This window comes from Capsaspora owczarzaki, assembly GCF_000151315.2.
Source record: "Capsaspora owczarzaki ATCC 30864 unplaced genomic scaffold supercont2.10, whole genome shotgun sequence".
NCBI lineage: Eukaryota > Filasterea > Ministeriida > Capsasporidae > Capsaspora > Capsaspora owczarzaki.
In genome coordinates, this window is record NW_011887301.1 from 91,883 (window position 1) to 113,796 (window position 21,914).

Consider the following 21,914-nt stretch of genomic DNA (forward strand, 5'->3'; position numbering starts at 1 on the left):
TTGCTGTCTCAGACAAGCACACAAACACACAGAAACATGCATTGGAAGGTCGCTGTATTGGCGCTCATTGCAATGGCAGCGATTGTCAATGCAGAGCACCAACTCACGCAACCAGAGCCACCTGCAATAACATCAGCAGTCATCCATGATAGTATCAGTAGTAGTAGTAGCAGTTGCACTGGCAGTCGTCACAGTGATGCACTCGTCCCGTCGCGAACGGAACAACTCGAAGCAGCTAGTAGTGCTCAGATTGCGGCAGTCAGTCAGCCAAGTGCGCTCCTGCAGCTGCTTCATGCGCATGGCGTTACACACGCAACACTGCAAGACGCCGAGGTGAGTGAGTGGGTGGAGGAGAGAGGAGGAGCAAATATCACTGTGGGTCATTCTGACTTGCTTTGTGCCATCAGTCATTGCTAGCAGGTCAATCCATCAGTCACGGGCGCTCTGAGCATGCTTCGTCAAGTAGCAGCGACCATCATGCTGAAGTGCATCATCACCAACCAAGCTCACCGGGCGTGTATCGTCCACTCTTACTCCTGTTGCAATCGGTAACCAGAGATTCTGAGATTCTGAGTTGACTTTGCTGAATGACGCTTGCTCGTGCCATTACTCACCACAACGGACATACGACCAAAAACAGCTGGAAACTCTCCGCGAAACGGCTGGGACGAGCGCAGGCGTCCTCTTTGGCATTCTCATTGCCATCGTCCCGCAAGTCTTTGTTGTCCTGCTCCTGATTGTCTTCCCGACACTCACTCGCCAGATGCCGTACCTGCTCAAGAAACCTCAAGTCCTTGTGGTAGGTCCCTCAAAGCCCTTTTGAAAACACCAGACTGAGATTTTGAAAGTTTGCACTCAGCTTCTCTCCTCTCGACGCCTTCCAGAAACCTCCGGCGGAACACGCTCGCATCACACAACTCCTGGAGCGAGCACCGACCAAAGAATCTTGCATCTGGCTGAATGCGCTCGCCTCGCGTCTCTGGATTGAGTTGCACCAGACCAAAATCAAGCCGCTGTTCACCAAGCTCGTTCAGGACGAATTGGATGACTTGTTCAAGCTCCCCGCTGGTGGATTTCTGGTGCGGCGAGCAACCCTTTCTGATGGTATTCCCTGTCGTTCGACTGCCTTGCTAAGGTATCTCATTTTTTGGTATCACAGATCTCGGCCACCGTCGTCGAGTGCAACGGCCCGCCAAGCGCTCCTTCCTTCAGCAACATGAGCATCATCCACCCCCAAGGCGAAGTTCCGTCAGTGGTACGTGACTCGTTGTTTTCCCCCTGACCCGATTCCGAGTGACTCATCGTTTGTTTTATTTGATAGATGCTGGCTGCCGACATTTCTGCACTGTCCGGATTTCAATTTGCCGTCAAACTGGCGGTGCGCTACCTCGAAGCGCCAATCTATGTGGCTTTGCAGTGTGAAAAGTTCGAGGCGCAGGTGAGGAGGAAACTGCACGGTTGTAGATGTTGTGTTTGGAGTCTTTTGTGATTCATTCTGAACCTCTCCTTGTCTTTTTTGAAACAGCTGCTGATTGAGATATTCAAGCGCCCGGAATCGATGATATCCTATGGATTCTCCAGAATGCCGCACCTCGATCTCAAAATCAACTCGTTCGTGCTGCATCAACACACAGACAGCCTCCGGCGGCTCATCTTTTCGCTAGTGAAGAAGATGTTGACCAAGAAGTTTGTGCTTCCCAATCTGAAAACACGGTGGATGAATCCGCAGGTAGGAGTTGTCACTGAAAGGTTCCGGTGTTGGATGATTGTTTCACTTGTTACTTCTGCTTTTCTTCAGGCGCCTCCGTTTAGGCAAGGATATTTGATGCACTTTATTCGCAAGAGCGATCCAACTACAGAGAAAATTCTTCCTGCAACCTGGAAGCGGGGCTGGTAGGTAGCAGCCATGACCAGGATGATGCGGGGCGAGCTTTTGTTTTGGCTGACTGGCTGTCGTCTTGCTTTTGTTCCAGGGTGGTTTTGAAATCCAAGTCGTTAACTATTTTTGAAAATCACTTGGTATGATCTCTTCTGCGCGAGTATTACAGTGTGGTTGTATGTCGCTCATCTTGTACCTTGGTTTGGTTTTTTTGTAGGTTCCGCGACCCTTCCTGACCGTTCCACTCGAATGCATCAGCTCCAATGAAGTTGCTCTTTCAGATTCACAAAGATACTGCATGGCTCTTGAAGGTACTGCTTGCAACCCCTCGTGCTATGCTGTCGGATTTGGCTCACTTTGATATTCCCCCCCCCATCTCCCTCTCAGCTGGTCCAATTGGGTCTCTCTTTCTTGCATCGCGCACTCCTGTGCTTGGCTGGCAAATGGCCATCAATGATGCTGTCAGCCGACTTCGTCAACATGTACGTCGTTTTTTTTTTTTTCTTTTGCCGTGTAATGTTAATGTACTCAATCGCTTCCCTCGCCTTTGTTTTCTCACCCAATTGCAGCCGGTCAAGGTTCCCACTGCAGAAGAAATAGTAGTAGAACTGCCACCAAAGACTGCAACCCTGTCCACTTCAACAGCCGTCGTGACTGGTTATCCCACTCCCCCGCCTATGGTGTCCACTGCGCACCCCAAATTGGCAGCAACACCAAGTATGATGTCACAAGCGCGCGGTGCCAAGTCCGGACTGGGCACTGGCGCACATCCACCGTCGATATTGAAGCACACATGATCCTCTGTGTTTGTGTTTTTCGTTAACACGACTTTTAAACAATACACCGTGCCAAGCATACTGTATCTACGTTGTCTACTCGAAAGGCCAAAAAGTACAGCTCACAATGTACAACACAAATGGCTCCAGGTGTTAGCAGAACATGTGGGTGCTCTTGTCCGAAGCAATCATTCGCTCGGCACGTGCCGTGCCCACGACGCGTGCAAGTCGGTTGGCGTCGAGTTGCGTGTAGAGCACCGTGAGGCGAGGATCAGCGGTGGAGGAGACGGCGCCAGTCACGTCCACATAGTTGACGAGCTCGGGGTAGAATTGCGCGTTGTCGGGCAGGGCGTACATGACCAGCGTGCGAATGCCGCGGAGCCGATAGCGGTGGAAAAAGTAAAAGCGCTCGGTAAAGACCAGGAGCTTGGAATGGCCGTGGAAGAACTCTGTGCGTGCTCGAGCCACTTTACTGCCGGACGAGTACTCGCTGATTTGGCTAAAGTCAATCTCCTCCTTTTTCAAAAAGTTTCGGACGCGCACAAAGTCAAAGTACGATGGAATCATGAGCGCCGTGTGTGATGAAGCCGCCGAGCTGCTGAGTGCCGGAACGATCTGTGTTCAGCGTCAAAGTGTCAAACGACGAGAGAAATACAAGTGAGCGTCAATGTTCTGTGGAGAAAACAGTGGATGAAACAGCAATGATAACCTGTCGCACCTTTTCGCGGAAGAAGGCGAAACGAGCGTCCGGCATGTTCGAGTACGAGTCGCACTCAAAGCGGTGGAAAACCTGAGGAACTTGGTTGACGATGCGCGAAATGCATCCCGGATACGTGGGCTGCACGATCAGCCGTCCCGAAAAGTTGCTTGAAATGCGACGCATCAGGGCCAAAATCTCTGGGCTGAGATGCGCCGAAAGGATGATTGTTTGGCGATAGAACTTGCTCCTGAAGAATGCGTGTTGATGATAGGCAGGTGAGAGCTCCCAATCGCGACAATCACAGAACAACAATGAAACGCAACTCCATCTCACCAGTCGTTCAAATTCCATTCGCGAACACGAGAAAAGTCAGTGTCGCGCGTGTTTTTCGGAAGACGGTTGAGGTGCGACAAAACATCAATGACGTGGTCCCAGTTTTGCATGGAGAAGACCTCCGTTTGGTCCAACGCGAGGATTTCAATCGAGGACAAGAAATCAAAGTCGCGCTTCTTATCGCTACAGAAGGGAGATGGAAAAAAAAACCACCACCGGACAAAAGTGAGAACTTTACGACCAGTTTCCCCATCCTTCAGCACAACACAACCAACAAGAGCGTTACCCTTCAGATCCAATGATGAGCTTCAGGCCAAGAGGCGAGGCGACAATAATGTCGGCAGAGTAAAAATCAGAGAACAGCTTGACGTTTTTGCGCGAAATCTTGATGCCAATTTTGAAACAATCGTCAATGTTGCCGCTAAACGTCGCCTTGAAGTCGTCAGGGCGTTCCTTGCTCTCATCGGCTGCCGCCGTTTCAGCATCCACACCGTATTCCATGTTGAACCGCTTTCGGTTGCCGACCTGCAACTCGTTGCCGAGGTGGGCAAGAATGCCATGCACAATCCTCAAGGCAGAGCTGCGGAATGGTGCAAGAATGAGGACGCGAGGCCTTGTGAAGCCTTGGTCGCGATATTCCCCAGGCTCGACACCCTCGGCGTGTGCTGTTGAGATTTTCTGATTGTCCTTCACGACACGCGCTCGCGTCCGCTTGGCATGTCGCGCAACGTGTGCACACAAGGCATCGAGCACCTGGTGATGATTTGTGACGGGGAAGGTTGGCAAATCGCCGCCTTTTCGCGGAGGTTTGACGGGTTGACCTGCGAGCAATCGAATGCTGGCAGGAGTGGCATTGTCGGACGACGTGGCAGAGGCGAACGGCGTGGCATCCGTCAGCGAAGCATCCATGCAGGTCGGGTACAGGACGTCAGAGTATGCATTGATTGCGGCGATAGCCCGATCCAACGCGACCGTGGCGAGATTGCCAGCGACGGTAGTCGAAGTCTTGGTGGCGGAACTAGTGAGAAGGATTTCGGCGGCAGTCGTGGCATCGGACGCAGTGAGGGAGGTCTGGACAATGCCTTGACGTTGGGTCAACTGCTTTAGTTCGGCGGGTTGGATGGCGTGCTTGAAATGGGCGGCAAAGAAGTCTCCTGCGTTCGCTTTTTTGGCAGAGATCCGCGGTTTGAGCGTCGCAAGACCGTGAGATCCTTGCGTGTCCTTCTCCTCCTCCTCGTCTTCTTCGTCACTGCTGGCGTCGAAGCCTTCCTCGTTCTCGCTGTCCGTGTCGTTGGAGTTGTCGATGGCGTCCTTCTCGGCGGGAGCAGCGTCGTCGTCGTCGTCGTCGTCGCCGTCTTCTTCCTCCTCGTCCTCTTCTGCATTGTTCTCCTCATCACTGACGAGCTCTTCGCCGTTCTCATCGAGGTTGTCGTCGCCGTCTTCGTCGGCAGCGTCGTCGTCTTCGTCGTCAACTTCCTCGTCAACTTCCTCGTCAAAGTCCTCTTCCTGGTTCTCGTCCTCGTCATCCAGCTGTTCTTCATCTTCGTCCTGATTGTCTTCATCGTCGTCTTGATCGACTTCGAGACCTTCTTCCTCCAGGCGTTGGCGTTTCAGCAGCAGGGCAGCATTCCCAGTCAGCCGGAGCGATCCGAGCAGCGCGTCGTACGAGCTTGGCTTGTTTGCGTCCGCCTCGTCGTCGTACTCTGCATACTCTTCCTCTTCGTCATGAGCTTGCGCTTGCGACGACGTGTCTTGGTCGGGATCGGATGGACCTCCGACGTCGCGCCAGTTCCTGCGACGCTTGTCATTCCCGCGACCTCCTCGCCCGCGGCCTCGGCCACCATCCTCACTACCACGGCTGGCCATGGATTCGTCCACGACAATCCTTGTGCGACGATCTGCCAGTAGGTCCAGATCTCTGTCCAAAAATGTCACCAATGCGCCACAGTGAGCTTGGTTTTCTGTTTTCAAGGCCAACACTGGCCAGCTCTCCTCAGGGTCCAATGTCCAATGACCGTTGAGGCTAGTCGCGTGGCTTGTGCGATGGTCGGTGCTTTATGACCAGGAGGATGCTTACGCTTGCTCACTGGTGTGGCTGCGCCGTCCTCCATGTGCGCCATGTGGCTGCTGCTGGCCGGACTGCTGCTCGTGCATGCGCTGCTTCTCGATATCCACAGGGTGCAGCTGGCCAAACTCGAGCAGCTGCTCCTTGTCGGCGCGCGACAGACCACCGCGGGCAGGGCGACCGCTGCTGGTGGCCGACGATCCCGCAGCAGAGTTGGCTGAGGCGCCATTGGATTTGCGCCCCTTGGCCATTGTTGCGCTCAAAGCAAAGTGTGGGTGTGATGGAAATGAAAGACTGGGCCAAGCACAAGGAATTCTACATCACAACGAGGTTGTTATTGAATTTCATTCAGAGGGAGGTGGAGTTTGGATGATTGTTGAGCAAGTTAGCGTCAAGTTAGCGCAAGTTGGCTGCAGAGAGCGCTCCAACAACCAAAAGTGCTCTGAACAAGACGGTGATCGGAACTTGTCGGCATCGAGTACACTGCGATTGAGGCTGAAGAGAAAACTTGCATTCGAGGAAACAAAATGGCAGCGAAAAAGGCACGAAAATTCACAAAAGCTGACGACTCGAACACTCTCCGTGCGGACAGAGATAGACAGACATGTACAACAACAAAAACAACTGAAAGCTGGAGCAGAGACGACTCCAGCTCTTTACGAATTCGCAGCGTCGACATTCACAACCTGTCAACAAAGGGAGAAACAAGCGTTTGAGAATTGTGCTTTTCAGCAGATTGAGGCAAACTCTGAGGTGTCGCTCAATATCCAAAAGCAACCAAACAGCAATGCTACTTTCGTACCCGTGCATCCAGGTAGTCGACTTGGCGCTCGAGCTGCGAGAGCTTCTCGTTCAGTGCTGCCAACCGGTATCGAGTGGACGAATCTGTGAAAATGGGTCAACCCAAAAGGCATTTTTCAGTGAGATTTCCACAATTCGATGGTTACAAGTATGTCGAGCTCTAGAATAACTCGGGCGAATGAATAAGTCTGAGTATGTTCGAAGTCACAGTGGACTGACGCTGGATACGGGATTCAATCCCACCACCACCACTTTCTCCACCACCATCAACTGCACCATCAACAGCAGCACCAACAGCAGCAGTAGTGGCAGCAGGTGGGTCGGAGTCGGTGAACCAATCTCAGTGCAGTACCATTGCAAAGAGGAACATACTGCCCAACCAAGCAGGCCCAGGGTCTTCGCGCTCCCCAAGTCGTACTCTAAAATCACCCATCTCATCTCCCCCATTCAATGTGCCTGCCGAGCTCACTCGTCGTCGCGGTCAGCATCAGCATCAAAGTGAGACGCGGCTGAATGTTTTGAATCTGCCGTTGGACTCGCGCTCTCCCGTCGTCCGCTCTCCCCATCTACACATCGCGGCCATGCTGAGCTGGAGAAAGGCAGAGCTTCAATAGAGAGTGAGGTGATGTGAGGCGGGAGTACCAAAGGTGGTCAGGAAGCTCGCAATCCGCTTGACGGCCGAGCTGATCTCCTCGACAAGCTCGCGGTTTTCCCAGTCGCGCTGCACGAACGTTGCTTGTGCTGACATTGTGATTGCGTAGTGTTGTTATTAGGGTTCTGATGGACTGGTGGAGAATGGGGGAAACGACAGAAAAAGCCGGTAATGCTGCTCCCTGCTGGAATAACAATGCTGGACTGAGCTGTGTCTATGTATGTCGTCCTAATGCTCAATGCGAAATTCAATGGAAAGCGAGGGAGAGGATGGAGCATGAAGCTAGAGTCGCTGACCAAGCATCCAAGTTCGGGGACGGCCGCTTGAAGCAGCAAAAGCTGTCTGTCTGTCTGTCTCTTCCATCGATGGTCGTATCACCTTCGCACTGAGCCATTAGTGGATCTTCTTTTGTTTTTGTAGCCGTACTTTATTAAAGCAACATTTGCATCAGATTAGTGGAACGCACGTGGCCCCTTGAGGGAAAAACAAACAAAACACAACAAACAAACAAAAACAAAAACAACATTGGTCAGCAACAGAAGCGCCGACACCCGGAATGGAGAAATAAGTGCAGAAGCGAGCGCGGATGAGGATGAAGTTGCAATGATCGCCGTTTGCGGAGGTTGTCGCACTTGGCTGACATCAAGTCTGCAGCTCGCAACCTTTCACCAGAACAAAACAGGAACCAAGCTCGTCTTGCACATTGTCCCACATATCCGCAATACGAGTACCATACGACACGCCATCTGCAGACGAGCGGTGAACGGCAAACGCAGGTTCAAGACCTTGAGCTGCTGCTGCAGCAGGGTCCCCGGTGAGGGTTGGGCCGGTACCTCTCCGACTGCGCAAAAGCTGCTGCCCTTCCCAGACGTAATTTAGACCACAACACCCAGAGTGCCAATGCGAAGTGGCATGCCACTGGTCATCCCTTGCTCGACCATTGCCGAAGGCGTGGCCGAGATCTGGAAAAGGGAACCAGGTAGGACATCCACATAACCGCGTTCGAGTAACTCTTGGTCGACTTGCTGCAGCATAGCCTGCGCTGCCTCAACGCACTCGCGTTGCACCTTAAGCGAAATCAATTCGCTGGGTGGCAGAGGCGCGGAGAGACAATAGTCCAGAGATCCGCTCGAACGGCCGAGCGCGACCGCGAAATAGGTAATGTCGTCACGGAGCCTCGGAGTGAAGATGGACTGGAACACGTCGACAACTTCAAACACATCGGACGGCCAGAGATTTGCAAGGATTTCCGAATTCAATGTGCTCGGTGGGTCTCGAGGTGGAGTTGCCATCGTGACCTGCGGCTGAAGGGCGCGGATAATGCCACGGAGCTGCAACTGCGAGGTTCCAGTTTCCAACATTTTCCTAAGGTTTTGCACATACTCGCGGGCTCTTTGTCGGTGCAAGTGCTTGATGAAGGGTTGGTGTGACACCGGCTCACCGAGGTTGAGAGCGACAAGGTCCCTTGGGAGCTCAACGACGTCGTGGAGAGTAATAAGAACATCTCGAACTCCTCGAGACCAGTATTGCCGCGCGACTTCGGTGTCAAGGGTGGTCAACTGCCGGATTGCGCGCTGAGTGTTCTGGGCCACCCACTCAGGCGGCGGCGCAGCGCCCATGGTTGGAGGAGGCGAAGTTGGAGGCAAACTCATCAAAGCGATGTTTGAATGTTTTGTTCTCAACAATTTAGAATGACATTTTTGCTTTGAGTTGCCAAATCGCAACGCGTGCAATGTGTAAAATGACATACACTGATGCATTCTGCATAAGCGAATAATACAGTAAATACGAGCAAATTTCCTGGATTGGACTGTTTGCGAACTGCGAGAGAGACACGAACAGATCGTCTACCAGTCGCGCAGCGATTGGAGCAAAAGCTGCCCGTCTGTCTGTCTCTTCCATTGATCATCCATCGTGTTCGATGCTCGTTATTGTTTTCTTGTGATGACTTCAGAATCCGCCTTTGTCTCAGCTTGCTCAGATTCTCTCAGTCGCATCATCACTCTTCCTTTTCTCACTCACACACAAATGCTTCCTGCTACCCTGCGTTCCGTGCGCTCGTTCTCGACGTCCGTGCGCGCCGCGGCTTCCGACATTTCGGTATGGTTCTTTTTTTCTCTTCCTTGACGCTGAAATGAGGATGGGAGTCGTGAGGGGGGGGGATTGGAAGGAGCTTCTTAATGCAAGCTTCTTGACCTTTCTTTCCTTTTCCCCCCCCTCTCTGCGCTGGTCCTGCCACTGAGGGTTGACGTTGCGTTGCGCAGACCACGCGGCAGCACTCTTCACCATCCACTTCATCCACTCGCTTCCTCTCAATCTCGCTCTTGGGATGGAAGTCTTCCTCCCTGGTCTTCCCTCGTGCCATAGGACGAGAATCATCAAAAAAAAAAAAAAAAAAAAAAAAAAAGATGTTGTATGGAAGTGCATTGGGTCGTGACTTTTGGTTTTTTGTTTTTTGGTCTGTTTCCTATGTTTTTGTTGCTTTTGAGCAAAGTGTGCAACAAGCGAAACCCGAGTTGCGTCAGAGTGAGGAACAACAGCACTTTTGAACTCGGATTTGCACAAACGCACCGAGTGAGTGAGCGTTATGAGACAAGAGAGAGAGAGAGACGAAGGAAGGGAAACCGCGATCATGATGAAACGAGGCAGTTTGGGCATTGCCACCACCACTCCAACTCAAGCAAAACACAAAATGAAGAGACATCAGCGCGTTGACTGAGAGAAGGAGAGAGGGAGAGAGAGAGAGAGAGAGAGAGGGAGACAGAGCGAGATCCATCACACTGAGCGAGCGACACTCACTGTGTCCCCCTCCCCCTCATGCCACTGACACCCATGCCACTGACGCCCCGTGTCGTATTCAGTCATCGCTATCGATCCATACAACTCACCATCGAAATGCAACGCAATGCAATCAGCCTGCGCAGAAATGTTTGCGACGTTACTCACTGTTCCAATCTCCCTTCTTGTTGCCAGTTTGCCAACCTCAAGGTGCAGAAGGCCGCCCCCGAGGCACGCAAGACCAAGCCCGCCAACAAGGACTTGGTCTTTGGCGCTTCCTTCTCGGATCACATGCTCGAGGTGCCGTGGAACAAGCAGTCGGGCTGGGCTGCTCCGATCATCTCCCCTTACCACCGCCTCTCCATCGACCCCGCGTCGAACGTGCTCCACTACGGCATTGAGGTAAAATGGAATTGTAGCATCGACACGAGAGGATCACCCACCAAAGAGTGCTCAATTCATTGTGTGGTTCTTTGTGTTTGGTAACAGTGCTTTGAGGGCATGAAGGCCTACAAGGACAAGCACAACCAAATCCGCTTGTTCCGCCCTGACAAGAACATGGCTCGCCTCAAGTCTTCCTGCGAGCGCATTGCTCTTCCAGTATGGGTGATGCAGTCGAGAGCAGTCGCGTCGTCAATGACTTGCATCCTTTTCGTTTTCGTTTTTCGTTTGTTTCCTCCCTCCACAGTCGTTCAACACAAACGAGTTCCTGAACTGCATCAAGGAGCTGGTCAAGCTCGATGCCGACTGGATTCCCAAGGAGAAGGGCTACTCTCTGTACATTCGCCCGACTGCCATCGGCACTCAGGTTTGTCGGAAATGTTGACGCACCAATGTCACCCTTTTCAATCTGTTTGCTCACCCCATCCACGCTCCATCTATATCACAGGAATCGCTCGGTGTCGGCGCTTCGAACAGCTCTTTGCTCTTCGTCATCAACTCGCCCGTCGGCCCGTACTACAAGACCGGATTCGCTCCAGTCAAGCTGCTCGCCGACACCAACAACGTTCGCGCGTGGCCCGGCGGCACGGGTGGCTACAAGCTCGGCCTGTAAGTTTGGGGGGGGGGAGGAGAGGGCGTTACCTCTTGCTGCCTGACTCGGATTCGCAAGGTTCATCAAACTGACTTATCTTGTTTTCTTCCAGCAACTATGCGCCCACGATTCTTCCCCAGCTCAAGGCCATGGAGGACGGCTGCCAGCAAGTTCTCTGGCTGTTTGGCCCCGAGCTTGAAATCACCGAAGTCGGCACGATGAACTTCTTTATGTTCTGGAAGAACCAGAACGGAGGTGTGTATTTCCCTCTTCTTGCAGCAGCAGCGGCCCCCAGCTCTGATGCCAGTGTTGATGTGCGATTCAGTCCGTGTTCTCACTTTCTCCCCTCCACACTTGACGTGCAGAAACCGAGCTCGTCACCCCGCCGCTCAAGGACATCATCTTGCCCGGTGTGACGCGCGACTCTATTCTGTCCCTCGCTCGCTCCTGGGGCGAGTTCAAGGTTTCCGAGCGCAACTTTACCATCCACGATGTTGTTCGTGGCATCAAGGAGAAGCGGGTATGTCAACGCACGCTGAGTTTGTTGCGTGAATTCTCTGTGTCTCGAGTTTCCAACCCGCTACCTCGACCCCTTGCTTTTGCAGGTTATTGAGCTGTTTGGCGCTGGCACGGCGGCCATCGTTTCGCCCATCGGCTGCATCAAGTTCGAGGGCCAGGTGAGGAGTTTTTTTGCGCTGTTTTTCAGCGCCTCTTTTTGGTTTCAAAGAACCCACACTCAACTCTGCATTCGTCACCATCACAGGACTACCCAATTCCGCTTGAGCTTGGCGGCAGCGGCAAGCTCACCAAGCGTTTCTTCGACACCATGATGAGCATTCAGGTAACACACTCAAACTCGTTGATGCGATTGGCAACATAAAGATTCCTGCATCGTTCGCACTCACTTGGATGCTGAAATTTGTCAACTCTTTTGTACAGTATGGCGAGTTGGAGCACGAGTGGTCGGTCATCGTCAAGTAAATTTTCTGCAACAGAGTTGGGATTCTGGTGCTGGATGTGTTGTCGTGACACGAATACTAGTAGCTTCTGCCACGTCCTTGTGCTACGCCAATTCATGTTGGGTACATTTTCAAAAACATTGATCTTTTGTTATTTTCACTGTACAACGATGCTGAGCAGGCAACATCGCATCAAAACGACAATCTTGTGTAACGTTTTCATCCTTTAAACTGCTGAAGCACACTCTGTAAGCCGTCCCCGCCCCCAAATTAGATTGGTTCAACCACAATGAGTGCAAATAGCTTCTACATACTACCCCAACATGCCCCTTCCTGTCGAAAACGCACCTGAAGCACTTGCTCGACGTGCTGTGGCGCGAGTGTTCGTGCGCGGCCATTCTCCTCGAGCGCGGCCAGCGTTGCCTCCTGCGCCAGTCGCTTGATGAATAGGATTAAATCGAGGTAGATCTGTAAATGCAGAGGAGCGAATGCATTGGTTGAGTTTGGGGTGGCTTCAAAGCGAGACAATATGAAAGACTGAGTGACGACGATGACGATGCAGCGCGCCCACAGACAGACAGTCTCCGCATTGCATTGCCAGTCGAGGCAAGCCAATGATGATGATTGCCTCTGTGTATGGGCTGGTCTGATGTCGTTGGCTGGTTCGTCGACTTGGCCATTGTTGGATTTTGGCGCCAAAAAACAGTTTGAAACCGCGCCTTCCTCTCCATTCGACTGGCGGACAGCGACCACGCAAAATGTGAAAAGTGGGTGAATGAAATTACTTCTTACGAGGATGTCTGCGTTTGGGCTGATGCGCATGCGGTCGTCGTGGCCGTGCCTGCGAACGAGCTGCCGAAGCGCATTGCGCGAGAATCGCTTCTTCATTGCTGTGAGTGTGTGGACAATTGAAGAAGGACTGAAAGCATAAGTGTGTACTTTACTTGTAAATATAGCAGTAAACGGAGCCAGGATGAAAATGAAGAGGAAGGGAGTGAATGAAAGAAAACGGTGAAGGTTTCAATCTCAGACTTGAGAACAAGGCTGAGCCTGTCGGTTTCGGGGTCCTCGCACTCGGGCCAACAGCAACACCAGCAAATCGGATCAGCAGCAGAATTCTGTGGGTTATCAGTGGGGTCGACACAGAACCCCTGCGCAATCAATCCCTCTGCCTTGGATTTCAGACTCGAGAGCAAGTTCTTGGTGCAGGCGGCTACAGAACGATGTGAACGAAGACCGCCCATTCGAAAGAAACGCAAAAAACACCATCCATCAGCAATCGCTCAGAGAAACTGCAGTGGAAAGGTAAAGGCGGTGATCAAGAATTTGTGCTGAACATCTGCCTTGTGACTGAGCTTTGCTTCTTTCGCTCAGAGAGTGAGTGCTTTGAATTCTGAACACCCAACTTTTGCTGGTGTTTCAAATGCCGCCCCTTTCCTTGACATTGAAAGATTCTACACAACCATAAGAGACAGCTGCGAGACGGAGGGGCCGATTCACACTCAAAATGTACTGCTCGAAAGCTCAATGCCTTGTGAACACGCGCTCGCAGTAAGATGCAAAGCAAATAGACCTCTATTGAACAAATCCACACAACTCCACAAACCACAGACACACACCTTCTTTCACTTAGAATTACAGCGAATGACCTTCACGTCCTTCGTTACTTTTGCTGCGATGCCGCGCGCTTGTCGCCACCGAGGCAGTTTGGTGTTCCTGCGACGGTGCAGTTCGCTGCCTGCCATTGCTCGGGTGTCTGTGCCTGGATGGAGAGCGCGTGGACGCCCGCCTTGAGCTCGTCCTTGAGCAGCGCGTTGACTTGTCTGTGGCGGTCGATCAGCGAGCGGCCCTTGAACGCGTCCGACACGACGACAACGTTGAAGTGCGTCTCAGACCCTCGTGGAACAGCGTGCTTGTACGAGTCGTTCAGCACTTGGATGTGCGTCGCAGTCGGAAACGTCGAGGCGAGCTTGGCCTCAATGACCTGCTGCACGGGCCCCGCGGAGGCACCCGCGGCACCGGTCGATGATGCGCCGGTCGACATGAATGCAGCAGAGACGGCGCGAGTGAACAAGGTGGTCTGGACGGCGATGGCAGCGAGGGGTCGTCGGGGAAGCACGACTGCGCGTCTCAGTGACAAGAAGGCGCTGAGCATACAAGAAAGACTGAGCCGCTTAGAACCATTCATTGGACTGTAGATGTGCAGGAATTCAGATCATCAGCAGAAGCGTTTGTGGATATCATGACATTGATCAGAAAGCGAGAAAAACGCAAAACAAACAATCGCAAACAGAATGTACACTTCAAACTCAATCCCCGATTTCGTGGGAAGCAGCACTGGTCGTCGTGGCGGTGGTGCCAGACGGGACTCCACTGCTGGGCGCACGCCAACGGTACCACCGACGACGCCGGGTAAAGTGCTTGCCAGCCGCGAGGTTTCGCCACTCTTGCCAACGCGTTGTACCGTACTGCCAGCCCTCGCGGTCAGACTCGCCGTCGATGAGAACTTGCCAACTTGGCGAAACCCACTCCCAGCCGCGCGGAAGGACGATATTTTCGCGGGTGCGGTCGATGGTACCGTCGGCGTCGGAAAAGTTGGGCCGCTCGCCGGGCATCAAGCGGTCTGTCCAGCCCATGGCCAGCCACCATCGCTGATTCTCGAAAACGAGCTCGCAGCGCGCGTCAGGCACGGGCGCAAGGGACGGGTCAATCCTGCTGCGCATCGAGTAGTTGACGGGACTGAAGTTTCGGAGAAAGGAAGTGCGCGTGGAAACATGGCGCACCAAGACCCGTCCGAGCGCACGACAGGGTGTCGTGTTGCCCAGCAGCACCAGGACACCGCTCGCGGCCAGCAGAAAGTTCAAGGAAAAGATGCACTGCAGCACCAAGATGAAAACCGAGTACGCGATGGCTCCATACACGAGAATAATGGTTGCAAAGTCGTCCGTCCAGTCCAGCAGTTGCTGACAGGCAAGACCTGCTCGGTACATGTCGCCATGCTGGCCCATCATGTTTTGAATGCGCTGCAGGTTGTGGCGATAGTCGGCATTGCGGAAGAGTTCCTTGTTGAACAGAAACCCCATGACGCCTTCGCGAGACAGCAACGGGGCTGGTGGGACTTTGTAGGATGATGTGCCTGGTGAGGAGGAGGTGGCTGCGGAGGTATTGGTTGTTGAAGTGGCGGCGGAGGAGGTGGTGGCAGTTGGTGCCGAAAAACTGGGAGAACGCGCGGCTGCCGCAGGCGTAGAAGGTGCTATCGAAGAGCGAGGTGATACGTCTGAAGTGACGTTGGAGCCAACGGCGGCAGCGGCGGCGGCGGTCGTGGCAAAGGTCGGCGAGGACGCATCCGCCATGTTCATCACCTCAAATTCGTCAAAGCTCATCTCGTTGTACTGGGGAGATCCGCTGCCTGGCTCGATGCCGTCCGGACTCGGTGCGGGCTCGCTACTAGCAATGGCATCACCAGCGGAATGACGGTGACGGTGGAGCAGGCGATGATGATGTTCGTCCTGGGCAGACTCGCTCGTTGTGCGGCGATGCGAGCCTGACGCAACAGCTTCCACGTTGCGCCGCTCGCGGACTCTGGCAGCATGCGACGAGCCAGTGTAGCCGAGAAGTGCCATGGCGGGAACGAGCGGCAAGAGTCCGGGAAACATGCAGAGAAGGACCCAAGCCAGCATGACCATCAGCGTGGTGACTGGATGCTGCCAGTAGTACACATCCCGCGCAGCTTCGATGGCCGAGAACACGGGGTTGGTCTCCGCGACAAACCGACTAAAGTTGCTCGTCAATGTTCGCATGTGCAGCGGCGGCTCGAACAGCTCGAGCTCGCGGTGCTGCGTGACGGCTTCCGTCTCTGCCGTGAGATCACGCACGAACTCGAGGCTTGCGAGGTAGTTGAGCGTGTCTCGGAAGGAGGAGGTGGAGAAGGAGGGTGTGGCGCTTGGCGTCTGAGCGCTTGCTCGCTGTGAGGGTGTGGCGGAGGAGGTTCCCGAGCCAGCCGCCGCAGCCGCCGTCGATTGCGCAAGCTGCCCACTGCTCCTCGGTGCGTTTGGAGCGACTGGCGGCAGTGGTGGCAGCGGCGGCAATGGCGGTGGAACGACCCCGCTCGCACTGACGTGGCGCGTGTTTGCCTCGCCGTCGCTCGCACGGGCGGCCCGCTTGCCAGCAGCAGTAGAAGAGCGCGACGGGGCGTCGTTTGGACCTGGGTCGGGGTTGTCGTCGTCGGGGTCGTCTGGGTCGTCGTCCTGGTGGGTCAAATCGGGTGACGCAGCGTCAGATTGCGCACGACTGCCCAGACTGGCCTCGCTCGGGCTCTGCGCCGGCTGGCTCTGGTGAGTCTGTTGTGTGTGCGTGTGACTGCGCCATGCGTCGCAGGTCAGCAGCGCGGCGGACACAGCGGGAGAGCCCACCTGGGCCAGCTCAGCGAGCTCGGCAGCGCAGGCGTCGTGCGCATTCAGCTGGCAGGACGTGCACTGCAGGCCCTGGCGAACGAGGCCCCACAGGAACTTGCTGCACACATCGCAGAACGTCGGCCGGTGGAAGGTGTGCGGCGCAAACAAGTGCAGCCCAGCAGCACTCATTTCGTCTGAGTGATGTAGAAGAAAGGGAGTGGAGTGAGAAAGTCTGAGCAAGCATAATCTAGTGTAGAAACTAAAAGCCCAAAGTGCTCAGACAACATGAGCAATATATAAAACAAAAAAAATTCACAAAAACGCAAGCACAGAATCTGAGAACGTATCTCCTGTTTTGCAGTGCAGCAGCTAAACCTCGAAGCGTTCTGGTCAGCAACAAGTATCACTCGAACTCGAACACGCTTTAGCACATGAATCTACGCGCGAAACTGCACAGCGAGAGAGAGAGAGAGAGAGAGAGAGAGAGAGAGAGAGAGAGAGAGAGAGAGAGAGAGAGAGAGAGAGAGAGAGAGAGAGAGAGAGAGAGAGAGAGAGAGAGAGAGAGAGAGAGAGAGAGAGAGAGAGAGAGAGAGAGAGAGAGAGAGAGAGAGAGAGAGAGAGAGAGAGATCCCACTCCCCGATCTCATACCGTGCTCCAGTAAATGTTCGTTCCCCTTTCCGAGTCATGAGCGGGTCAGTCAATTTGCCAGCAGTGTCGAAACCCACACTCCAAGTCCAAAATGTCAAACAACAACGATCGAGCTGTTCCAGAATCCCCGTCAGCGATCTCACTGAGCACTTTCAGAGTGTTTCAATGTAAGTGTATGCGGCCCACGGCCATGGGAAGAGGCCGTGGCTTCAGCGTCGTAGAACAGGCAGAATTGAAGGTGTATTGTAGCCGGTAACAGAAGAGTACTCCCGATATGAAGCTGCAAAATCGCCTCCGTCACGAGACGCTGTCCCCTCCTCTCTCCAATAAAATCTGAGTTGTTGTGCGTTAAAACCCCCATCTGTTGTCCGTGGATGGCGGTAGACTCGGCGTAGGCTGCGCGGCGGAGGGGGTTGTGGAGTGTGGTTTTCACGCGCGCGCGACCCACCTCACCGTGGTCCCTAGACAGCTCAATCGGCATGTTTAGCACGCGTTGGGAGGTCCACATCATGCACCAACTTCATCGTTTGAGCTGCGGACCGGATCGTATGGTCCTTCTGGTAGCTGCCCAGAACACGCTCTAGGGGAAAGCAAAACAACGAACTTGGAAAAAAAAACACGACCTCGCGAATGCAGCGTTTCTTGTGAAACTTGCCAACATGCTGCTACGCGATATGCAGACCTGCTCCCACCGCGCGCGCACCGGACCGAGTATCTAAAATGTACATGCTATATGTCGGATCAGAGAAGGGAGGATTATGATCAAACACGGCCCGACAGTACGGTTGCAAAGACATGCGTTTATTCGGCAACACAACAAAGCAAAGGCTGTGGTCAGCAGTACCGCCCAAATCTGTGCACAGGAGGGGTGTGTGTGCGCAAGGTTGCGCTACGGACGTTGTTGGGAGGCACATCTTTTCAAAAACGTTCGATCGGGCCGGTCCAGGTCGCGCAGGTCGGGCTCAAAAGGCTCGCTGTCGTCGTCGCTGTCCGTGTCGCTCAAATCGCCATCATCACTGTCAGGCTCGCGGTTGCCAAACACGTGTTGCCGAGATCGACTGGGGCGAGTATTGGCAGGTAAACCAGCGTTGTCTTGATAGAGGTGATCGAACCAATGTTTCGAGGCGGCGTCAAGACGAGCGCGCTTGCGTGAGCTCTCCTCGGACGAGTTGGTGCCCGCATCAAGCGATAGAGCTCTGCGCCGCCGTGTACCAGCAGTCTCCGTCAAACCATCTGCTGGAGCACTTTGACTGGAGCTGTTGGCAACGGAGTTGACGGGCATTTGCGCAGAACGACGGCGCTGATCTTCCGACCTTTCAAACGCTTCCACATCGCCAGCGACGATGTACGCAGCGCTGGCGCGCAGTGAGGACTTTGGTGGCCTGACAGCGGGTCTGAAGCTCGGCTTGACGCCCGGCACTTTGCGAGCAGCGTACTCTGTGTGCTTTGCGTACGCTGCAGCTCGCTTCGCTCTGATAGTCGCTGCCCGGGTCTTTTGAGCCTGCCGCTTTGTTTGATTAAAAGTTTTATCAGTAAACAGGGTGCGCATTGCTCGCTGTCGAGAGACTGAACTCAGGGAGCGGGTAGCGAACGTTCGAACTGCCTTCACGACGGTTGCGAGCGCTTTGACTGGCAAAGATAATTTTTGCAAATCATCAAACACTGGCTGCAGTCGAAGCGAGATCTCGTGGACGACTTTCTGTGCCTGGGACGAGTGCCTCAAAGGTGGTGAGTCGCTGTCGTCGGAGTCGGAGTCGTCGTCTTGAAACAGGCTCGTAGCCTGCATAGCTGTGCGTATTGACGGTAGTGTGATCGAAGGTGCAACTGAGGGTGCAACTGAGGGTGCGACCGAGGGTGGTGCGACCGAGGGTGTAACCTCTTCCGCTGCCGTAGACGAAGTCGAAACAGTCGAAGAAGTCGGTTCAAACATTTCTGCTTCCCTGACATGCATGCCATCGCCAGTGCCGTGCTCATAACTTGGTTCACTCGAGTTCTGGTCTTGCGGAACATCTGCACCAACTGAGACAGGCGTCTCAGGGTCTGCAGTTGTGCGGACAGGACTTGGAGCCTCACGATCTTGAATGAGCGCGTCCAACGCGATACCAAACACTTCCAGTCCACCAAGCAGGCGGGCAGCAGCTCTAATGTGCGTGCACACGAGGGAGCAGTCGTGGAAGTCGGTGCAAAAACGGGACTTGACGACGACGATGGTAACACTCTTCTTGTATCCCCGATAAATATCGTCGCGCAATTTGTGCCAGTAGTCCTGTGGTACCAACGTAAAGTCTCCGATATTGGTGCTTTGACCATGTCCATGGGCGATCATGTGGTCGGCTGAAAATTGCAACAAGTTTGCGCTTTGTGGAATTGCTGATTTCGAGATCACCATGCCAACACCAGCGTTGCTGTCGAGTATCAAGACACGGTCGCACAGCACTCTGGCCTTGGCTGTCGACTCGTAGTTCCAGATACGCTCGCGATACTTGGGGAGGCAGGCGAGATTTGGAACGTTGACGAGGAGCCATTGACGTTTCAAGCAAAACTTCTCATTGACATCCCAAATGAGCTTGGTCGCCAGCGTTGGCAAATCCGAGTTCGAGTTGGAGTTGAGATGCGTCATTTTGATTGACTTGAAGAGTCTACGTGCGAGACAACAACGAAGGCAAGCAATGTAAGCAAAGTGCGGGACGCCAGTTTAAGTACAAAGCCTCTCCAAACCGATCGGTCACTCACCTCTCAATCAAATTGTTGGTAGAACCCTGGTCCAACGCTGTCGGGATGGTTCCGATATGCGGAAGCGTCCAGGTTTCGATTTGGCCCTTGGCAAACCATTCTTTCTCCAGGTACGCCAAGTCCTTCTCGCTCAGTCCGGCCTCTCTGACGCTCTTCACGCGGCTTTCAAGCTCCTCCAGGGACCTGGAACGCCGAACTTTCTTGAGGATCTTCTCAATGTCGGGATGAGAAATATTGCGCAGGACGGCCTGCTTGACATGAAACCAGCAAGTGGAAATCTGAACATTGACGGCCTCCCTGATGGCAGCTGCCTCGGCTTTGCACTTGTCAATCACAAAACGCAGAGGCTGGAAGCAAGAGCCGAGCGCCTCCTTGAGCACCGACAAGAATTTTGCGTACACTGCCGCGGTATCGTTGGAGGCTATCATGAACGCGAGGGGAACGGCCGAACCGCACTCGTCTGCTGCAACAAGCGCTGTCAAGCCCCAGCGTAGCTTGGTCACCTTGTAGGTGGTGTCGAGGAACAGGACTTGAGGGCGCAGCGAGCTCCACATCGCCCGTTGGCACGGCGTGACCAGAACAAGAATGCCTGGCGAATCACGGCAATTAGGATCCTGGGCCTGATGAAAGAGTACGTCTGGATACTGTTGATATGACTTGATGCCAGGACAAACTCCACACCGACCCACGGGATGCGGGTGCGCCAGCGCACGCGAGGTTGGGCTGGTTAACAAGTCTTCCATGCGCATTGCCTCGGAACCAGCCGTCTCGGGGTTGAAAGCCTTGACCATCATGCGTAAAGCGTCATGCGAAGGATACCAACGACCAGACGTCAGTGGAACGTTCCAAGACGGGTGTGGGACGGGTGGCGGGTTTGAGGCGCTGCCTTGAAACTGTTGGACGATCGATGTGACGTCGCAGCGCTTGGATGCGAGATCAAATGCCCATGTTTGGATGCTCGGATGCGCTAACTGCTTGTGAGCAAAGACGCCCTCCGTGCACCGAGCATCGTGCTGGCCGGCGAGAGAAACTCTCCAACCAACAACCTGCAGCGTGTTGCCGTCTACTTGAACCAGGTCGGATTTCGAAATGGCAAAGGTAGACGAGCCTTGCCCTAATCCTGGCTGCACACGGAAGTCGTTGTCGAGTCGATGCGTATGCATGGGGTGTGTGAAGTCCAATGATTCGAGAAATCGGTCTTGAATCATCGACGAAGCTGGAGACGGCTCCTTGCTGCTTGTTGACCGGTGATTGAAGCACCAGAAGCGCTGTGTCCTTGAGCACAGCACGGGCCGGTTGTCGAACCAGAGGTCGAGTTGGTTACGCTCATCTTGCGTGAGGTAAACCGGCGACGTGCCTGGTTGCGAGTTGACATGACCCTCAGCAATAGACTCGGAAACCTCGTCTGCGTGGGTGAGCTGAGCTGCTTCCGGAGCCGAAGACACGGTTGACGCAGCAAGGTCGACTTCAGCAAGGTCGTCTTCAGCAAGGTCGTCTTCAGCATCATGTGGAGGAGCATGTGGAGCGTGGGCAGAGAGAACTGGCGAAGCCGAATCCACTTCATCTCTGACCTGAGACCTGCGTGACTGACCAGGACAGTAGTCGTGCTTCAAACGCAAGTCGATTGTACTTTGTTGGCGTTCCCAGAAGTCCTCCAGGCTCTGCGGATCGTTGAACATCAGGCGGGTGTGGGCAAGCTCACCGAGCCTCGTTGTCGGAGCGTTTCTGGCTGGCTCCTCGGCTGGCTCGCTCGCTTGCTGATCTTTCAACGCAATCTTCTTGGCAGTAGCTTTTTTACGATATCTGGCGTTGCGATCAGTGCACGACTTGCATGTCTTTCGTCCCTCAAAGAACTGGTATGAACGGCAGGCATGCTCGCGCTTGTTACACCTGAAGGAAACAATCGCCATGAGCTCCGACGTCTGAACGGCTGTGTTGTCATGTTGCACTCGCATGATGTTATCTTGGTCGAACGTGACTAGCTGGATGATGGGGGTTTCGGGCGAGGTCAAGAGTTCGCGCGGGATGAAGCCTGGGAGCGCCGCCGTAACATGGCGGACCATGAGCCGGTCCGTTCGCGGGGGGAGCTCAAGTTGAAGTGTTTGATCGGCTGGGCTGGGCCACGAAGGTGACGGTGAGTATTGCCGACCAGGTTGTGGGTT

General features: G+C 54.0%; 8 protein-coding genes across 8 annotated transcripts; 2 read left to right on the plus strand and 6 right to left on the minus strand.

The window, feature by feature from the left end:
* Positions 1 to 6: 6 nt before the first annotated feature.
* Positions 7 to 2,676, plus strand: CAOG_05824 (hypothetical protein; the record flags this gene model as incomplete). Its single annotated transcript, XM_004345364.2, has 12 exons — positions 7 to 333; positions 408 to 548; positions 641 to 799; positions 885 to 1,079; positions 1,160 to 1,255; positions 1,322 to 1,438; positions 1,526 to 1,729; positions 1,799 to 1,893; positions 1,974 to 2,019; positions 2,097 to 2,190; positions 2,267 to 2,361; positions 2,449 to 2,676. Exons 1-12 carry the CDS (start codon positions 37 to 39, stop codon positions 2,674 to 2,676), a joined length of 1,767 nt encoding a protein of 588 aa, XP_004345414.2. The 5' UTR covers positions 7 to 36.
* A 4-nt stretch (positions 2,677 to 2,680) lies between these two features.
* On the minus strand, positions 2,681 to 6,036 carry CAOG_05825 (digestive organ expansion factor). The gene is made up of 5 exons (XM_004345365.2): positions 5,766 to 6,036; positions 3,975 to 5,606; positions 3,689 to 3,871; positions 3,374 to 3,602; positions 2,681 to 3,270 (listed from the first exon to the last, which is right to left on the minus strand). The coding sequence occupies exons 1-5, from the start codon at positions 6,002 to 6,004 to the stop codon at positions 2,809 to 2,811; spliced, it is 2,745 nt and encodes a 914-aa protein (XP_004345415.1). The 5' UTR covers positions 6,005 to 6,036; the 3' UTR covers positions 2,681 to 2,808.
* A 200-nt stretch (positions 6,037 to 6,236) lies between these two features.
* CAOG_05826 (hypothetical protein) lies at positions 6,237 to 7,402 on the minus strand. Its single transcript, XM_004345366.2, has 3 exons — positions 7,197 to 7,402; positions 6,556 to 6,638; positions 6,237 to 6,439 (listed from the first exon to the last, which is right to left on the minus strand). The coding sequence occupies exons 1-3, from the start codon at positions 7,300 to 7,302 to the stop codon at positions 6,410 to 6,412; spliced, it is 219 nt and encodes a 72-aa protein (XP_004345416.1). The 5' UTR covers positions 7,303 to 7,402; the 3' UTR covers positions 6,237 to 6,409.
* Positions 7,403 to 8,081: 679 nt separating this feature from the next.
* On the minus strand, positions 8,082 to 8,825 carry CAOG_05827 (hypothetical protein; the record flags this gene model as incomplete). The annotated part of the gene is made up of 1 exon (XM_004345367.1): positions 8,082 to 8,825. One exon carries the CDS (start codon positions 8,823 to 8,825, stop codon positions 8,082 to 8,084), a length of 744 nt encoding a protein of 247 aa, XP_004345417.1.
* A 381-nt stretch (positions 8,826 to 9,206) lies between these two features.
* CAOG_05828 (branched-chain-amino-acid aminotransferase) lies at positions 9,207 to 12,192 on the plus strand. Its single transcript, XM_004345368.2, has 10 exons — positions 9,207 to 9,306; positions 10,180 to 10,386; positions 10,474 to 10,584; positions 10,673 to 10,792; positions 10,874 to 11,034; positions 11,130 to 11,272; positions 11,383 to 11,537; positions 11,623 to 11,694; positions 11,781 to 11,858; positions 11,957 to 12,192. Exons 1-10 carry the CDS (start codon positions 9,235 to 9,237, stop codon positions 11,996 to 11,998), a joined length of 1,161 nt encoding a protein of 386 aa, XP_004345418.1. The 5' UTR covers positions 9,207 to 9,234; the 3' UTR covers positions 11,999 to 12,192.
* Positions 12,193 to 13,515: 1,323 nt separating this feature from the next.
* On the minus strand, positions 13,516 to 14,241 carry CAOG_08920 (hypothetical protein). Its single transcript, XM_011272289.1, has one exon. The coding sequence runs from the start codon at positions 14,162 to 14,164 to the stop codon at positions 13,640 to 13,642; it is 525 nt and encodes a 174-aa protein (XP_011270591.1). The 5' UTR covers positions 14,165 to 14,241; the 3' UTR covers positions 13,516 to 13,639.
* Positions 14,174 to 16,584, minus strand: CAOG_08921 (hypothetical protein). Its single transcript, XM_011272290.1, has one exon. The coding sequence runs from the start codon at positions 16,557 to 16,559 to the stop codon at positions 14,286 to 14,288; it is 2,274 nt and encodes a 757-aa protein (XP_011270592.1). The 5' UTR covers positions 16,560 to 16,584; the 3' UTR covers positions 14,174 to 14,285.
* A 1,241-nt stretch (positions 16,585 to 17,825) lies between these two features.
* CAOG_05831 (hypothetical protein) lies at positions 17,826 to 21,815 on the minus strand (the record flags this gene model as incomplete). The annotated part of the gene is made up of 2 exons (XM_004345371.2): positions 17,826 to 19,658; positions 19,753 to 21,815. The coding sequence occupies 2 exons, from the start codon at positions 21,813 to 21,815 to the stop codon at positions 17,909 to 17,911; spliced, it is 3,813 nt and encodes a 1,270-aa protein (XP_004345421.1). The 3' UTR covers positions 17,826 to 17,908.
* Between the last annotated feature and the right edge of the window lie 99 nt (positions 21,816 to 21,914).

Bases quoted from the DNA above. Each gene is read 5' to 3' on its own strand.
- CAOG_08921 (XM_011272290.1), bottom strand. From the start codon at position 16,559: ATGAGTGCTGCTGGGCTGCACTTGTTTGCGCCGCACACCTTCCACCGG.
- CAOG_05828 (XM_004345368.2), top strand. From the start codon at position 9,235: ATGCTTCCTGCTACCCTGCGTTCCGTGCGCTCGTTCTCGACGTCCGTG. The intron at 9,307-10,179 runs GTATGGTTCTTT...TCTTGTTGCCAG, and splicing joins CCGCGGCTTCCGACATTTCG to TTTGCCAACCTCAAGGTGCA. The intron at 11,538-11,622 runs GTATGTCAACGC...TTGCTTTTGCAG, and splicing joins GTGGCATCAAGGAGAAGCGG to GTTATTGAGCTGTTTGGCGC.
- CAOG_05825 (XM_004345365.2), bottom strand. From the start codon at position 6,004: ATGGCCAAGGGGCGCAAATCCAATGGCGCCTCAGCCAACTCTGCTGCG. The intron at 5,607-5,765 runs GTAAGCATCCTC...ATTTTTGGACAG, and splicing joins AGCCACACCAGTGAGCAAGC to AGATCTGGACCTACTGGCAG. The intron at 3,603-3,688 runs GTGAGATGGAGT...CGCATTCTTCAG, and splicing joins GAATGGAATTTGAACGACTG to GAGCAAGTTCTATCGCCAAA.
- CAOG_05826 (XM_004345366.2), bottom strand. From the start codon at position 7,302: ATGTCAGCACAAGCAACGTTCGTGCAGCGCGACTGGGAAAACCGCGAG. The intron at 6,639-7,196 runs GTACTCCCGCCT...CCATTTTCACAG, and splicing joins GAGCTTCCTGACCACCTTTG to ATTCGTCCACTCGATACCGG. The intron at 6,440-6,555 runs GTACGAAAGTAG...CTTTGTTGACAG, and splicing joins TCGACTACCTGGATGCACGG to GTTGTGAATGTCGACGCTGC.
- CAOG_08920 (XM_011272289.1), bottom strand. From the start codon at position 14,164: ATGAATGGTTCTAAGCGGCTCAGTCTTTCTTGTATGCTCAGCGCCTTC.